We start from the raw sequence: 12,062 nt of genomic DNA, 5'->3' as shown, positions 1-12,062 counted from the left end.
CTCGATGGCAGTGGGTTTGGTTTGGTTTGGGTTTAGAATGAGGGTGTGAAGGGCTGGTAGCTGGCACCCCAGCGCCTTTACTTTGTTCTACAAACTTATCAGCGTGAGCCACCCGCAGCCACAGCGGTGGGGCTCCCCTGACGCGCAGCGTCTGCTCCGAGCTTCTCTCTGTCAGGCAGTTTCCTCTGGTCACCACGGCCCTGTCTCCCTGTCTTGTCATCCTGGTCCTTGTGTTATGAAGTGGGGTTATTTTTTCAGAAAGCCCCTGTGGGAAAACTCAGATCTCTTCTGGAAGGTCAAAGACAGACATTTGCATGGATGCGTCGGTCAGCTGGGCAGCGTCGGCTAGATGGGAAGTGTCTATTAGCCTGGGCAGCGTGGACTAGCCTGGGAGGTGTTGGTCAGCATGAGCAGTATTGGCCAGCCTGGGAAGCTTTTTCTTTAGGGAAGAGATGTATGATGAAGGGTGACAGGGATGGGTTGATGGAATAGAAAAGCAGGAGCCAGTGTGTGTGTGACATGTGTTGGGCCAGGAGGTGGCTGCTCCAGTACCTGGAGGGGACACAGGTCCACACCCCCGTGTGAGGGAGCAGCCCACAGCATGACCCCCCTGCATGCCACCAAGGGGACTTGTAGGCCAGAGCTGCAGCTGGTCCCCAAGGCTGCAGGGAGGCTGGACATCCAGGTGCTGTGTGCACGGTACTGGTGTCTCCATGCTACTCACACTCCCAGTTTTTAGCATCATTATGTAAACACTGCGCCTGGGGACGCTTGCCCTGCAGGCCCCCAGCCAGTGGCCTCTGCTCTGGACCCAGGAGAGCCTTTCTCACTGGGGGAATGAGACTGTGATTCAGGGAAGAGGGCCGTGATCCTGCGTCAGGAGCCTCTCTGCACGCATGCCTACATTGGCTGCAGAGGAGAGAGGATCTGTACTGTCCTACCCTTCTCCCGTGTGGTTCACAGGGCGGGGGGGGGGGGGAGGGGGTTGCAGTTTCAGGACCCCCGAAGCCAGGAGAAGGAATTTGAACATGATAGGACCAGAGCGGGGTCTCTCTTTTTCAGGAAGAGAATTAGTACTTATCAGTTCCCACCACTTCACCCCGTCTGTCACACTGTGGTGGCCTGCATGTTGCCGTGATACTAGAGGCTAGGCCACCAGTATTTCAAATACCAGCAGGGTCACCCGTGGTGGACAGGTTTCAGTGGAGCTTCCAGACTAAGAGGGACTAGGAAGAAAGGCCTGGTCACCTACTTCTGAAAATCAGCCAGTGAGAACCCTATGGTTCACCATGAGTGACCCTGCCCCGGGCCAGTTTCCCATCCCGCGCTCAGCCCCCCTCATCTCTAGGGTAGACGTGATGACGTCTGCCCTTCAGGAATAGCTGAGACACAGCAAGGGCAGCAGCACCTCACCCGTCCCGACAGCTGCACACTCAGGACGGCCCTTGCTCCCACTTCCTGAGTGCGCCTGGGGGCTGGTGAGGAGCGTGTCTCAAGACGCTTGCTGGGAGGGGCCTGTGGGAGCTGAGAGCTGGGATGTCTGTCGGTTGGTCACTCAGCCACATTCTCTTGGTGGAACTGGGCAGGCGGTTGGCCAATATTATGTAAAGTATTATTTCCCTCTTTTGTATTTTTACCAAGCATACACAGTTAAATTCTTGGAAGTTAAATGCCCCTATGATGTGTAAGCACCAAACCTGTTCCCAGCACGTGGTAGGCCCGCGGAGAGGTGAGGGCCCAAATGAAGGCGTCCCCAGGAGCGATTGTATTGCCATTTAAGCCTAAAGGACACATGGGCAAACGTGTGTGGACTAGAGGCCATCCACCCAGATTGAGAGGCACAGGTTTTAAATCGCTTGACTGTATTGTTTATTGTCCAAACCAGGAAGCTTTGGAGAGTGAAAAGGGTGCTGTCATCATGCTGGCACGGCCGACATAGACTAGCCCCAAACGACGGGGTCAGGGCTGGGCTCTGCGAGGAAGGTCTCTTTATTGGGTACTTGGAATCCTTGCCACACGCCTGTGGCTGCAACATTTGTAACTGCTCTCTCCTGCTTCCCCCTTCCTTCTTTCCTTCCTTTTAATTAAGACAGCATGGCAACCTTTTTGTTTAGCAGCCATAGCTCTTAACCTCTGTGCCACCAGGGTTCCTTCTTTGTGATTTGTGGTAGGAAAACCAGTTTTTATTATTATTATTGTGGTAAGATTCACACAACATAAAATTAACCATCAGTGACAGTACATTCACAATGAGCCCTGGTGATGCAATGGTTAAGCGCTCAGCTGTGAACTGAAAGGTCAGTGGTTCAAACCCACCAGTGGCTCTGTTGGAGAGAAGACCTGGCAACCTGCTCCCATAGAGATTTCAGCCTAGGAAACCCTGCGGGCGGTTTCCGTTCTGTTACACGGGGTTGCTGTGAGCTGGAATCGACTTCACACAATCAACCTCACGACAGCACACTTCACAATATTGTGTAGCCAGCATCACCACCTAGTTCCAAAACAGGACAGGTGGTCTTTTGTAACTTTCATTTTTCTGGGTTGTCAGCACTTGTTGGAAACCCTGGTGGCACAGTGGTTAAGAGCCATGGCTGCCAACCAAAGGGGCAGCAGTTTGAACGCAGCAGCTGCTCCTTGGAAACCCTACGGGGCGGTTCTACCCTGTCCTGCAGGGTCTGTCCTGCAGGGTTGCTGTGAGTTGGAATCTACTCAACAGGTTTGGTTTTTTTGGCTTCTAGCACTTTTTAGGGTTCTTGCTGATGGCAGTCCTACTGCGTGCCTGAATGACAAGCTCTCCATAGGGGACACAACTATGGATTAAATTGTGTCCCCAAAAATGTGTGTCAGCTTGGCCAGGCCACGATTCCCAGTGTTGGAAACCCCATGGGGCAGCTCTGCTCTATCCTGTAGGGTCGCTGTGAGTCTGAACCCACAGATGACAACCAGTTATGACGGTCATGAGGCAGGACACAATCTACAGGACTGGGTTGTATTTTGAGTCTGTCCCTTCTGAGGTGTGAGTTCCGCTAACACCCATACATCAGATGGGGTTGTGGGCATTACAGTGGAAGCACTGGGGGTAGGCGGTGGCCGGCACGCCCAGAGCTCTGATACGAGGCTGGCCTCTCCTGACTCATGGTGACCCTACAGGACAGAGGAGAACTGCCCCATAGGGTTTCCAAGGCTGTAATCTTTACAGAAGTAGGCTGCCACACCTTCCTCCCACAGAGCAGCTGGTGGGCTCAAATCACCTACCTTTTGGTTAGCAGCCAAGCATTTAACCACTGCACCACCGGGGCTCCTTAAATAGTGACCAGCATCATAAAATAGTATACCGACGCCGTAAGCCTCTTGACTACTTTTAACGAGAATTAGTCTATGAGATGGGAATAAATGTGTTACATTTTTATAAAAAGACCAATGTACTATAAAATGTATAAATACATAAAAGTACAATTCTACTCTCATAGATATTGCTGTTTCTACTGCTAGCTGTAAAAGACATTCATCGTTTAATTAACAATAATTTTGAAAACTTATGGACATTTTCTCTTTAAACTGCACGGCACTGTGTATTAATCTCGGGCATTGTTGCGTTTCTGGAATTCACTACGTGGGCTTCGGGATAACAACGCTGCTGCCTGTGTGCCCTCAGTCTTCTCCACACCATGTGAACAGACTCTGTGAAACCCCTTCCTGGGCCTCACCCAGGCAGCTATGGTGCACGGCCAGGCCAACCCCGTGGTACCCATTGCCCCTCTGCAGTCAGAAAAGGGGGTGGAGAGGGGCTAACTGGCTTGCCCAACGTCATAGCTAGTGGGACCTCTTGAGGAGCTGAACGAGGCCGTGACTCTGAAGACCCCGTTTACACTGTACCAGATGCTCTAGGGAAGCAGAAATGATGATGCTGGTGGTTTCCATGGCTCCTTCTCCCTGTCTCCCCCACCTCTCCCCTCACTCTGCCACCCTCTTTCCCTTGTTCTCCACCTCTGTTGCTGTCTGTCTGTTCCTCTCTCAGGAAGGTGTTAGGGGTACCCCAGAGGTAATGCAGAGATGTGGGTGTACCCGCACAGCCCTTTGGCCCATGTATTCATGTCTCCTTCTCTCCCAATTGCTGTTTTACAGGAGTTTGTTCAGCTGGCAAAGAGTCTGCTCAGCAACCCTGCATTAGAAAGAGAAATTGTGGCCAATGGCAGGGAGTACGTGAGGACGCACCATTCATGGCAGGCGGAGCGGGCCACCTACCAGAGCCTCGTCAGGAGCCTGGAGGGGAGCTCGGAGGACTGAGCAGGTACCTCAGGCTGACCCCCAGAGTCTGGGTGGCCTAGCCCCAGGCACACCTGCTTGTGTGAATCCTAGTGATGTTGGCCCCCGACACCAGGTTCATCCAAAACGTTTCTGTGCTCCCGTGGTCCATCCAGGCTGCTGTTACCCGTCAGTTCTGAGGGAGCTTCCTGCTTTGTTGGCTAACTGGCTGATGGGAGGAGAGGGGTTAACTGCCTTCAAGGGGAATCGGGAGAGATTTGATCATCTGCCATAGGGCCCCCACGTGGACGAGCAAGGATTGCTTCTGAACAACTGAAAGTGCAGACCCATCTCCGGAGTGACCCACGCCCATCACTGTCAGCTCTGAAAGCAAAAACCACCAGCAGTGGAGGGGAGGCCTGCTAGCGTCTTTGACGTGAGGCAGATTGCAGGGCAGGCCTGTGTCTGAGCCTGACCAGGCCCTACCAGATGCTTCTCTGCACCCTGTAGTCCACACACGGTCATCTCAGTCTCAGCTACAGGGTTGGAAGACGGTGGCACCTGGACAGGCAGCCTGGCTCCCCATTGGCACGCCTACCAGCTGCTCTGAGTTGGAACCACAGCCACACTACCTGTCTCTGGGAAGAGACTCCAGTGCCACATGTTGGAACCAGGGCCTCCCTCCCCTCCCAGGAGCCAGGGTGACCAGTGAGGGGCTGAGACTCACGGCGGACACAGCGGGGTTGGCCACACATCGTTGTGACAATCACCTCCATCTTCCCTAAAGTTATGCTCCTTCTCCTTGGGACCTTTGTCAGGTCAGAGTCATCATATCCTGTCAGACATTCTGCTCAGGAGGTGGGGTGAGAGGTCCCTGTATCTTTGAGGCAAGTGGCATGGGGTTTGCATAGTTGGAACCCACACAGTAGGCTCCAGGCCCCCACTGGAGGGGTTTCCATGCTGCTGGCCTCCAGGAGGGTTCGGGAAGAAGCACAATTAGTCCTGCTTTGTTTACACTTGAGGACAGCTTGGGCTGTTTGCTTCCCAACCATCATGTTAAAAAAAAAATGGGCAAAACCTACATCTTGTTTTTAAAAGACCAAACCTCAGGTTAAGCTTCTTAGACTGTGATCACCTGGGGATGAGGACTTGTTTAGACTCCAACCATGTAATCTGACGTCTCCATCCACCACATTAACCACAGAACAGAGTCCTTGTCCACCCCACCCCCCGCCAGGATTTTGAGGGCAGCTAAAAACCAGGCCCAGAGGGTTATCACCCCCACATCTGGGCATCGGGCATCGGAGGGAGAATGGAAGCACTGAGCCCTCACGGAATTGGTCATGCCACCAGGTCTACATCCAGGACACCGCTGTTTGTGAACTGCTGACCACCAGGAGCCTGGGCTCTGTTCCTGGCTGGACGGCACTGCGGCTGCCTGGCCCACTGTACCTCAGCATCACCACGTCACGTTTGACTCAAGCCTAATGCACTTTGGGAAAAGGCATGTTTTTAAAACAATAAAGTGTGTCACCATCTGCCGTACCAAACAGCTGTTGTCGATTCTCATTCTAGGCGGGTCCTGTAAAGAAACAGACCCCTTGAAACCCTGAAGTCATAACATAACAGGAATTTCAAATGCAAATACTATTTTGTACCAAAAATATAGACTTAGACGTAAAAAAATCACCTTTCATAAGTGCCCCAGCTGGCTTCAGTTTGCTGCTGTAACCCTCGAACTTGGAAGGAAGTACTTTTCACGCAGTGTAGTGTCCCTATTAGCGAAAGCGTAGTGTTCCTATATAGCCAAAGGCAGTGCTTTCACCTGGCCAATGGTCGCGTGACAACCAAAGCCGTGTCTTCTGAAGCATCGCTCTCCACCCCGCTTTCACACGGACACAGTAAAGCAGTGAGACAGCATCTTTCTATCTGAAGGGTCCATCAGTAGCTTAAGGCTTCAAAAGCAATGGACTGCATTGTTATTTGCCATTGAGCCAGCTCTGACTCACAGTGACCCCAAACGAAAAGTTACCTGGTCGTGTACCCTCCTCATGATGGCTAGTGTGTTTGAGTCCATCGAGTCACAGTCTGAAGTGGCTGCTGCGGTGCCACCATTAAGACTGAATCCCAGGCTGTAGGAAGGTGGATCACAGGTACAAAGACAGGGCTCCTCCCTCTCAGGCCACCTCCCACTTAGGTTACATCCCCTCCCCTGTGGCCACAGCCAGCTGCAAGGGAAGCTCAGAAAGGAAGGCCTTCTTCTGACCAGCCGTGTGCCCAGTTAAATATCAGAGGGTCTGCTACTCAGAAGGAGCCCTGGTGGTGGGACAGTTAAATGCCCGGCTGCTCACTGAAAGTTTGGTGGTTTGAACCCACCGGTGGCTCCACATGAGAAAAACCCAGTGATCTACTCCCATGAAGATTACAGTCTAGGGAACCTTATGGGGCAGTTCTCTGTCACAGGGGGTTGCTATGAGTCGGAATTGATTCCACGGCACCCAGCAACGGCAGCATTGCTGAGAAGGAAGGGGAGAATGGTCACTGGGTCCAGCTAGCGGTGGCGGTAACCACTGACATAACCTGGTTTTGGGTTCTGAAGGGTTATGAGCATCCTACCCTTTGTTAAACAGAATGACTTTTCATGCCAAGAAAAGTTTTTCCACAAAATTTTAATGGTTTTAATTTACCTTTAAGGCCATCTTGATACAGCCCACCTCTTCTCCCCGAGATCCTCATTTATAAAACAACCTCCCAGCCAGCAAACTGTATTGATTAGTCCCTCAAACCCTGCAGCTTCTAAATTAAAAACATGGGGACGAGTATGTAGGTTTTCATCTGAGTCTCCTAAAAGTGTTCCTTTGTGTTAGGCGGAACACAGTCTTGAAAAACACAATGATATTGAACCGACCGATTACTGTGTGTGTGTAGGATTCCCTAGATGGTACAAGTGGTTCACGTTCAACTGCTAAAGGCTGATGGTTTGAGCCCACCCAGTGGCACCATGGGAGAAAGGCCTGGTGATCTGCTTCTGTTAAGATTACAGCCAAAAAATCCGATGAGGCAGTTCTACTCCGTCTCACATGGGATCACCCACCACGAGTCAATCAACTCAGCCACAGCCAGCAATAATGATACACAGATGTGTGTCTCTGGGTGGGGCCAGTGGCTAACACGGTCAGCTGCTAAGTGAAACACTGGCAGTTCTAGTCCACCCAGAGGCACCTCAAAGGAAAGGCGTGGAGATCTACTTCTGAAAAACCAGCCACTGAAAACCCTGCGTAACACAGTTCTCCTCGGAACACACAAGGTCACGGTGAGTCAGAATCAGCTGCACCAACTGTCCATCCATCTGTCTCTCCATCGTCTATCCAAATGAAATCTTGGTCATCCTGAACGTTCTCATTATTGCCCTGAATCACTGGCCAGTAAGGTGTTGTGGGGGGAAAAAAAAACTTAAATACTTTCTGAAGGGACCAATAACTTAGAATCTGACTAAAATTAGTTTGAGTGGTGGCATCCCATCTTGTACAGGGTTTAGGTTCTCAAAGTACTGTTTTAAAACAAAAAACCTTGCATAGTCAAAACCCCACACCGCAACACCTTTGATTGTATACATATGGTCCTGTACATTAAGTCACCCACATAGTCAGGTTTTAGGACCAGAGAGCTAGATTAAAGCAAGTCAACCTCTGAATGTCCAGTTAGCCAAACCATTGTGATGTTAGATAATCAAACCGCTGTTAGGAAGTGTGGAAATACCCTGTTTCCTGGTGGGGTTTATAGTATTGATTTAATATTGTTTACCTAACCATTTGGAGCCCTGGTAGTACAGTGGTTAAGAACTATGGCTGTGTCATGGGTTGAATGGTGTCCCCCCAAAATATGTGTCAACTTGGTTAGGCCATGATTCCCAGTATTGTGTGGTTGTCCTCCATTTTGTGATTGTAATTTTATGTTATAGAGGATTAGGCTGGGATTGTAACACCCTTAGTAAGGTCACAGAAACCCTGCTGGCAGGGTGGTTAAGCACTATGGCTACTAACCAAAAGGTTGGCCGTTTGAACCCACCAGGCACTCCTTGGAAACTGTATGGGGCAGTTCTACTCTGTCCTATGGGGTCACTATGAGTCGGAACCGACTCAACGGCAACAGGTTACTAAGGTCACATCCCTGATCCAATGTAAGGGGAATTTCCCTAGGGTATGGCCTGTACCACATTTTATCTCTTAAGAGATAAAAGAAAAGGGAAGCAAGCAGAGAGTGGGGGCCTCATGCCACCAAGAAAGCAGTGCTGGGAGCACAGCGTGTCCTTTGGACTGGGGGTTCCTGCATGGAGAAGCTCCTAGTCTAGGGGAACATTGATGAGAAGGCCAACAGAGAAAGAACGCCTTCCTCTGGAGTTGACACCCTGAATTTGGACTTTTAGCCTACTTTACTGTGAAGATACAAATTTCTCTATGTTGAAGACATCCACTTGTGGTATTTTTGTTATAGCAACACTAGATGACTAAGAGGCTGCTAACCAAAAGGTTGACAGTTCGAATCCACCAGCTGCTCCTCGGAAACCCTATGGGGGAAGTCCTGCATTGACCTATAGGGGTGCTATGAGTTGAAATCGACTAGACAGCAATGGGTTGTTTTTTTTTTTTTTTTATATATAGAACCATTCAGCTCCCTGGTGGCACAGTGGTGCCTACTAGCTAAAAGGTTGGCAGTTCGAACCCACCAGCCACTTCAACGGAGACAGATGTGGCAGTCTGCTTACATAAAGATTTACAGCCTTCAAAGGGACAATCCATGATGAAGACATAACCATAATTAATATCTATGCACACAATGACAGGGCTCCAAAATACATAAAACAAATTTTAACAGTACAGAAAAGGGAAACTGACAGTTCCACAATAATAGTAGGAGATTTCAGCACAGCACTCTTGGTAAAGGACAGAACATCTAGAAAGAAACTCAACAAAGACAGAAGGTCTAAAGGCCACAACCAGCTAACTTGACCTCAGACATATAGGACACTCCACCCAACAGCTGCAAAGTACATATTCTTTTCCAAGCCACGTGGAATGTTTTCCAGAATAGACCATATTTTAGGCCACAAAGCAACCCTCAACAAAATTCAAAACATTGAGATAATACAAAGCATCTTTGATCAAAACGCCATAAAAGTAGACATTAATAACAGGAAGAACAAGGAAAAAAATCAAATACATGGAAACTGAATAACACCTTGCTAAAAACCACTAGGTAATAGAAGAAATCAAAGACGGAATAAAAAAATTCCTAGAATCAAAGGAGAATGAAAACACATACCAAAACCTCTGGGACACAGCAAAGGCAGCACTCGTACGTCAATTTATAGCAAGAGATGCACACACCAAAAAGGAAGAAAGGGAAAAAATCAAAACATTAGCTATACAACTTGAACAAAGAAAACAGCAAAAGAAGCCCACAGCCACCAGAAGAAATAATAAAGATCAGAGCAGAAATAAAGGAAATAGAGAGTAGAAAAACAACAGAAAGAATCAACAAAACCCGAAGTTGGCTCTTTGAAAGGACCAACAAAATCCACAAACCACTAGCCAAGTTGACAAAAGAAAAACAGGAGAGGACACAAATAACCCAAATAAGAAATGAAATGGGGACATTACAACAGAGTCAACTGAAATAAAAAAGATCATAACAGAGTACTATGAAAACTATTAAAAAAAAAAAAAAAACCACTGCCATTGAGTGGATCCTAACTCATAGCAATCCCATAGGACGGAGTAGAACTGCCCCACAGGGTTTCCAAAGAGCACCTGGTGGATTCGGACTGCCGATCTTTTGGTTAGCAAGCTGTATCTCTTAACCATTATACCATGAAAAACTATACTAGGACACATTTGAAAACCTAGAGGAAATAGACAAATTTCTAGAAACACACTGCCTACCTAAACTAACACAAGCTGAGGTTGAAAATCTGAACAGATCCATAACGAGAAGAAATTGAAAAGGGAAAAACAAACAAAAAAAACTCTTGACAACAAAAAAAAAGTCCTGGCCCAGAATGCTTCACTGGAGAATTCTACCAAACATTCAGAGAAGAGCTTGCACCAGTACTACTCAAACTATTTTGGAACACAGAAAAAGAGGGATACTTCTGAATTCATTCTATGAAGCCAGCATAAGCCTGATACCAAAACCAAGCAAAGGTACCACAAAAAAAGAACATTACAGACCAATATCGCTCGTGAATATAGATGCAAAAATTCTCAACAAAATTGTAGCCAGTAGAATTCAGCATCATATCAAAAAAAATAATACACCATGACCAAGTGGGATTCATACTAGGTATGCAAGGATGGCTCAACATTAGAAAATCAATAAACATAATCCACATTAATAAAAGAATCATGTGATCATCTCAATCCACACAGAAAAGGTTTTCAACAAAATCCAACACCCATTCCTGATAAAAACTCTTGATAAAATAGGTATAGAAGGGAAATGCCTCAACATAATAAAGGGCATCCATACAAAGCCAATAGCCAACATTATTCTGAATGGAGAGATACTGAAAACATTCCCCCTGAGAACAGGAACAAGACAAGGACACCACTCCTATTTAACATTGTACCAGGAGTCCTAACTAGAGCAATAAGGCAAGAAAAGAAATAAAGGGCATCCAAATTGGTAAGGAAGACACAAAACCATTCCTATTTGCGGATGATACGATACTATATATAGACAGCCCAAAGGACTCCACAAGTACTGGAACTAATAGATTCAGCAGAGTAGCAGGATACAAGATAAACATACAAAAATCAGTCGGATTCCAATACACCAATAAAGAGAACTACGAAAAGGAAATCAGGAAAGCAACATCATTTATAATAGCCCCCCTCTCCCCCCCAAAAAAAGAATACTTAGGAATAAATCTAACCAGGGACATAAAAGACCTATACAAAGAAAACTACAAAACACTACTTCGAGAAATGAAATGAGATCTACATAAATGGAAAAACATATCATGCTCATGGATAAGTAGACTCAATATTGTGAAAATGTCAATTCTGCCCAAAGCAATCTACAAATACAATGCAATCCTGATCCATATGCTAACAGCATTCTTTAATGAAATGGAAAAACTAATCATTAACTCTATGTGGACTGTAAAGCACTATTGAAGAAAAAGAATAAAGTACAAGGACTTGCACCACCTGACCTCAGACTCTACTACAGCTATGGTAGTTAAAACAGCCTGGCGCTGGTACGATGACAGATGTATTGACCAATGGAGCAGTGTCAAGAACCCAGATGGAAATCCATCCACCTATAGACACCTGATCTTCAACAAAGGCCAAAGTCCATTAAATGGGGAAAAGACAGCCTTTATAACAAATGGTGCTGGCAAAACTGGATGTCCACCTGTAAAAAACTGAAACAGGATCAATACCTCACACCATGCACAAAAACTAATTCAACATTTTGGAAAATGATATAGGGCATCCTTAGAAAGCTAGAAATAGAAATACTGTATGATCCAGCAATCCCACTCCTAGGAATATACCCTAGAGAAATATGAGCCGTCACATGAATAGACCTATGCACACCCATATTCACTGCAGTGTTGTTCACAATAGCAAAAACATGGAAACAACCTAGATGCCCATCAATAGATGAATGGATAATCAAACTATGGTACATATACACAATGGAGTACTATGCAACGATAAAGAACAATGATGACATCTGAGAGGCATCTCATAACATGAATGAATCTGGAGGGCATTATGCTGAGTGAAATAAGCCAATCACAAAAGGAC

At 47.3% G+C, this 12,062-nt stretch overlaps 1 protein-coding gene across 3 annotated transcripts in view; it reads left to right on the top strand.

Moving 5' to 3' along the window:
• The window catches only part of GLT1D1 (glycosyltransferase 1 domain containing 1), a 77,498-nt gene extending 71,733 nt beyond the window's left edge, over positions 1-5,765 (top strand). For 2 of the 3 annotated variants that reach the window (XM_049866233.1, XM_049866231.1), the window contains exon 12: positions 4,126-5,765. In XM_049866233.1, the coding sequence (XP_049722190.1) occupies positions 4,126-4,287 (162 nt within the window). In that variant the 3' untranslated portion in view covers positions 4,288-5,765. The remainder of the gene's footprint in view (positions 1-4,125) is intronic. The other variant, XM_049866232.1, reaches the window with a different exon arrangement.
• Positions 5,766-12,062: the final 6,297 nt, after the last annotated feature.

This window comes from Elephas maximus, chromosome 22 (assembly GCF_024166365.1).
Source record: "Elephas maximus indicus isolate mEleMax1 chromosome 22, mEleMax1 primary haplotype, whole genome shotgun sequence".
Taxonomy (NCBI): Eukaryota; Metazoa; Chordata; class Mammalia; order Proboscidea; family Elephantidae; genus Elephas; species Elephas maximus.
The sequence above is the reverse complement of the archived record's forward strand: the minus strand, read 5'-3'. Positions and strand labels throughout refer to the sequence as shown.